Source organism: Triplophysa dalaica, chromosome 6 (assembly GCF_015846415.1).
Source record: "Triplophysa dalaica isolate WHDGS20190420 chromosome 6, ASM1584641v1, whole genome shotgun sequence".
NCBI classification, from domain to species: domain Eukaryota; kingdom Metazoa; phylum Chordata; class Actinopteri; order Cypriniformes; family Nemacheilidae; genus Triplophysa; species Triplophysa dalaica.
In genome coordinates this window covers 21,942,874-21,948,870 of record NC_079547.1, presented here as the reverse complement: position 1 = coordinate 21,948,870, position 5,997 = coordinate 21,942,874, and the positions used below count along the sequence as shown (strand labels likewise).

Sequence of the window (5,997 nt, the reverse complement as noted above, 5' to 3'; positions counted from 1 at the left end):
ATGAAACAAATTTCAGTTTCGAGTGAACTATCCCTTGAACAGGAAATGCCTACACGAAAAATAAACATTCTTCCGAAAAAAAATCATTATTCTTGGTCGTTTTCTTTATTTTGACAATCCACTGCTATCAGTCAAAATTGTGAAAATACTACATAAAAATTACAATTTTAATTATGAAAATCGTTTTAAAACTATTTGCAAACATGTTATCTCTGACAGTGCTGACATCATAAAAATATCTGTTTATCACTCATTTTTAAATGTATTTGTTGATCTTTACACCGTTCTGCGTTTGTTAAAATGGTTTACATCACAATTACAAAAAATGTAGACGTTCACCAAGCAGAATCCTTGAACCTATAGAAATGGCAAAGCAACCAATAGCAACATTTTTCTTCTGGAAATAGAGAATTATATTTATAGCATTAAAATACATGACATTTTAGCTCAATAAAGACCATAACAACATAACTGTATATAACAGCTGGACCTTTTATAAACAATTGCTAATTCTTAGAAAAAAACCTTTGAAAATATGCTTTTGTTGAGCAGCTTATATTTGCAAAACATTGCAGAACCATTGAACTGTTTTAAATCTCTAGTGATGAGTAGTGGTGTATTTTCACCAGCAGGAATCTCTTGACCAGTCAATTTTGCAGCCAATCACTCGAGTCGTAAATGTCATGTGACTAACTACCTTGTATTCTCATGAACATGTCACGACGATGCTGATTGACTGTGGCAGCACGAAAGCACACCCAATCCCAAAAACCTGAAAATCCAGAGCTGCGATGTCCAAGGTGGCACACATTGAACAAATATGAAATGTCCATTTCACACAAAAAATGTAAGTGATGTACATGGCCTAAATTACTAATCTGACATTTATATAAACGTGTTTTCTTTTTGGAAACGAGGACATTTGAGACATTACAAAAAGAAAGCTTCTCCAATGCCCTCTGTAAATCTCTGGACGCAGAACGTTCGAAGTCCTTAGCGGTTAAAAAGTCAGAGACACCACAAGGAGTCTAAAAGAGTTTCTGTTTCCCTCACATCTGTGTAAATGTCTGCAAGCGACTTCCCGCTACCTGCAGCCACAGCTCTCCACGACCATGTCCTCGTACTGCTTATACACCACATTATTGGCCGAGTCGATGTACAGAATGCTGATGGGACTCAGTCTGGTCGGAACACAGCAGGTTGGAGGAGTGGACCGAGGATCCATGGAGTTCATGAGGGTCTGGATGATGGCGTGATTGGTGGGCTCCAAATGGGAACGGATGGGAAAGTCGCAGACGCCGTCGCAGTGGAAGGCCTCATACTCCAGAGGAGCGATGATCCAGTCGTCCCAGCCCATGTCCTTAAAGTTGACGTGCAGTTGCTTCCGGTTACAGCGCTGCTTGGGTTTTTTGGATATTTTTGTACCACGGGGCAACGGCGCCCGACGCATCCTACGCTGGGTGAAGAGGTACTCGTAAACCGTCTTGTTGTCGTGACCCGAACGGGCTTTGATCTCGTTGTAGAACAGACCTCGCTTTTTCGTACGTCCAAACACGACAAAAAAGGCCTTTTCTTTTGTTTGTCGACTCATCCGACCCAAGCCGAGTAATGTCAAGTCAAGCGGTCGGCCTTGATCCACCGCCTCCAGCTCGAAGCAAAGCTGAGGTGTGTTTCTGAAGTTCTTGTACACTTTCCAAATGTCAAACACTTCCCAGTAAGGCGCGTTGTGTTGATCGACACGGCGAGACTGGACCATGATGGGTGTCTGCTTACCTTTTGCACAGGTGTATAATATCAAAAAAGTCGTGCCATCGTTAAATGAGGTCTTGCGGATGTCCATGTGTTTCTTTCGGAGGATGCGCAGCTCCGCGCCCAACAAACCCTCCTTCTCCATAGAGCTGATGTTGAAGAGGTATCTCTGGCGTCTAAGCTGGGTCACACGATCATCTGTGAAGATCAAGGTCAAGGGTCAACAAGAATAGCGCTCAAAACACTGAAAAAGCACTGGAAAGCAATGACAATAGACTAAAATACAATTTAACTTCTTTATGATGTGGCATGTAAATTCATACTGTGCCAAAAAATAATCCTTTCATCAATTCATAATTGTTGATTTTAAATGTTTGTTTTATGTTTTATTATGTTCATTATATACTTTGTTTTCTTAGTATACTTAAAGGAGTAAGTGAAAAATGGTCCACATTGACTTCGTCATAATATTTTTGATCCCTACTATGGAAAGTCAATGTGGACTATTTTTGGATGCACTCTTCATTTAAGTAAACTAATATCAATTTACTGGTGTACAATGTACTTGTATGAATGTAATATCAATGTAGTATACTTGTTAAGTGTGCTGTTTCGATACAACTTTGTATATTGGTAAAGTATGCTTTTAAGTGTACTTCAAATTTAAAAGTAAACTTTTGGATAGATTACTAGTTCAGAATTTGTTGCTTACTTGTAGCTAACTTTTTGGTTTGTAAAAGTACACTTTGAGGTATACTCTCAGTAAACTACCAGTGAAAGTAGTACAATTAAAATGAAATGTTTTCAATTATTTAGTAGTCTATTGCAACAAAACTCAAATTTAAGATATTATACTTGAAACACAACTCATTTTACTTTAGTATATCTGTTAATTTTAAGTACAAGTAGATCACTTTTCTGGCAATATAAGTCAAGTATACTTCAGTTATTTATTGCCCAGGTATAAAAAGTGCACTAAGTACACTTTACCTAAGTACACTTCCATAATGTACTATATAATAAAAATATAGTTTTTGTACTTGTATTCAATGTGTCTCAGAATAGTACAGTTGATGGTAATACGTAAACATAGAGCACTTTCAGTACATTTAAGTGTAGGGCACTTTTTTCCACCTGGGAGAAAAAGTAGAATGAAAAATACTTTCCTATATTTAGTTTATGTTTAGAAAGTGTACTAGGAGCTGATTTGAAACAACATTTTTTGTAAGCGAATACTGCCACATTACAATGAGATAACAGATTTTTAAGAACACCAGAGCTACATTTTTCCACGATCACAGATCACACATTTGGTGAGCGTGTGCATGTGTGTGTCCCTTCTGCATGCAACGCAATATGAAAGCAGTGCATTGTAAAAATCAAAGGTTTCATTTTATCCAAGAACAGTTTGCTTTCGAAAGTCTATTAGAACCAGACGACTTCGGCCTAGAGACCACAACATACTGTAAACACAGCATTATTATCAACCTGCAGCTATTTACCAGTGGGCCTACCACCGTGACATGTGGCTTTCACTAACACGGCCTGAAAAAGTTTGAGCTGCATGGTGAGGGCAGAGAGAGTGCAATTGATTAACTCTGTGTGTGTGCATGCGTGCGTGTGTGTGTGCGGAATAATGTAGAGAAAAATGTTGTGCATTCAAACATTTGTGTCGATTTGCTTGCCTGTGTGTCGTGCCTAAGCCACATGTTCTCCAAATACGTTTCATCTGACTTTTCATTTGAATAAACACAAAGGGGCAATTTAACGTAAATGCAGTGGACTTCAAATGGGCTCGATTTCAAGTAGTCTCAACACTCTCCTGCGGTACTTCACCTTAACCACTTCTATTATTCTTGTAAAGTCAACATACATGTCATTTTATGACCTAAAGTTAATCTACAGACTAGGTGAAATCTTTATGTATATTTAAAGTCTATATGTCACACAGCGGGACTGTTCAGGTGAGCTGCAGAAGTGATGGAAAAATGAGATGAAATAGTGACTCTTTAAACATCTAAAATATACATGTTCCCTTTACATACAGTAGTCAAATGTTTGGACACACCTAGTTTTCTTTAGTAGTGTTATTTTTCACATTTAAGAAGAAAAGTGAAGTCATCAAACTACGACATAACACAAATGGAAATATAGGAACCCACTTTTTTTTTGTTGTTGATTAAATTAAAGTTTAGATTCAAGGCACCGATTGGCTATGCACTCTATCTGGCTTTATATAGTGAGTTCTGGGATCATTTATTAAACACATGTTTTATGGAATTAATATATCTGAAAGAAAATATATACATGAAGACGTTTAGCTTTTGAGTTAAATTTCTGTCTGGCAATGATGACAAACGTATACCACACCTTGCCCTCTGTCCACAAAGCTGGTGATGGTATTGGCCATCCCAGCCTCGTGCAGGACACTTGTATTGACCTCTCCGCTGGTCAGTGACCAGTACAGGGATAGCATGTAGTCATGCGGGGTGACCAATGGATGCTTGAGTGCCTCGTTTTCGATCCCCTTCACTGTTCCTTTCGCTCTCAGCGGGGCTGGTGCTGGCGCTTTGCTTTTCAGCACCGCGGTTTTGGGCTGAGCTGCTCTTAACGGGGACGGCACGGCAGATTTGTGATTAGAAACTCCTTTTCCTTTGTTGTGTCCCGCCTGGTGATGGATGGTGGATGAGGATGCCGCGCTGGATGCAACGCGCGCCGCATCCTTGGGTACCCAGGAGCGCACGGCCTCTCTGTGCCCTAGGATAACAGGTACAGTCACTGGGTTGGCCTCGTTTTTTATCAGAGGAGGCCCAGTCCTGATGCGAGATATCTTCGCGTGGTCAACGGGCTTTCTGGGCGTCGTGCTGTTGCGCGCTCCCGTTAACCGTAAAACGCTTGGATTGGGTTTGTCCGCTCCGGTATGTCGGTGACCGGTGCGCTGTGCCGCCGCCGCTCCGGTGAGCGCATGCGAGATAACGTCCAGGTGTAAGAGAGTCAAGCAGCCCAGTAAAAGAGGGAAACTAGTCAGAACTTTCATCCTCTGATCTTCCTTTGAGATTTGGTGGTGAAGAAATGACCAAAAGCTGTAGGTGCGCTACCATGAACGGATTTGGAGAGGTAAAAATTCAGATTCGGAAACGTCTGGTCAATTGTTCTGTCCAAACCATTCCTATGAGACGCGTTCCTCAGAACCATAGTGATCCAGTTTCAAAAGTAAGCTGCATCTAACATTCAGAAACGCGCAGTGGCTCTCCTTGAAGTCCGGCGGTTCTGCTTGGTATCTTGTACGAGACTTGTTTAAATCCCACTATTCTGAGAGGGAAGGATGGCGTAATGCTCCCCCTCTCTCTCTCTCCCCTCTCTCTCTCTCTCTCTCTCTCAAAGTTTGATTGTGGTCCAGTGAAAATAACACACGCACACACAAATGTGCAGGTGCTTGAATTGTGCGCAAACCTGAGCGCAGGAATTGGAAACGGAATTCCAACGCAAACGGGCTTAATTACTCTCTGATGTCATGCTGTCCGGATTTATTGAAGTGCAATATTTCTTCTTGAGCCATGACTCATTGGGTACATAAAACCAAAGGCTTTTGCATTAGGTCACCAAAATGAAGCTTTGGTTAGGGTCCTGAATATGCCAAGCGTCGGATTTGATATGCAAACTTGACAGGCATTAAAACGATTTGATATGCAAATGTAGTTTTTCTAGGCAAATGAAACTGCAATTAAACAATATTTTATTCAACACTGACTCGCCCTTAAGATAGAACAAGTTTATTTGTTCCTTAAACAGTACTACTGGTGTATTGAATTGCAGTTGAATAATCATAGTTTTTAGGTTGAAATAGATGCTTAAGTGGTCTTTAACATTTGTACTTTCTCACTTTTTACATGCTCTATAAACATTGGGAGGCAAAAGAGAATTAGTTAAAAAAGTTGCCTCACTATCATTCAGAAGGCAGTTTTGGGGGGATGTAGAAACTGTCAGTGCCCTCGTTTCCTTCTGAATCTCCTGAATCTCAACCATACAGTACATTCATATATAAAACTTCTCCTGTGGCAAAATGGTTTATTTCCTCAAGTCAAATATATGGACTATTGGTAACGTTATGTTAGACACCCACACAAATCATTCCAATCCCTCCAGCACCATCCCACTGCAAATACTGAAGCCGAACATAAAAAATCCACCTCCGCAGACAAACAGAAAAAGACGAAAGAGTGTTTGTGTGATAGAGAAATGGTTTCT

General features: G+C 40.3%; 1 protein-coding gene across 1 annotated transcript; it reads right to left on the bottom strand.

Annotated features, from left to right (window-relative positions):
* Positions 1–224: 224 nt before the first annotated feature.
* Positions 225–4,990, bottom strand: gdf5 (growth differentiation factor 5). The gene is made up of 2 exons (XM_056750866.1): positions 4,120–4,990; positions 225–1,947 (listed from the first exon to the last, which is right to left on the bottom strand). The coding sequence occupies exons 1-2, from the start codon at positions 4,784–4,786 to the stop codon at positions 1,085–1,087; spliced, it is 1,530 nt and encodes a 509-aa protein (XP_056606844.1). The 5' UTR covers positions 4,787–4,990; the 3' UTR covers positions 225–1,084.
* Between the last annotated feature and the right edge of the window lie 1,007 nt (positions 4,991–5,997).

Coding starts and splice junctions, on each gene's coding strand:
- gdf5 (XM_056750866.1), bottom strand. CDS start 4,786: ATGAAAGTTCTGACTAGTTTCCCTCTTTTACTGGGCTGCTTGACTCTC. Junction 1,948..4,119: donor CTTTGTGGACAGAGGGCAAG/GTGTGGTATACG, acceptor TGATCTTCACAG/ATGATCGTGTGACCCAGCTT.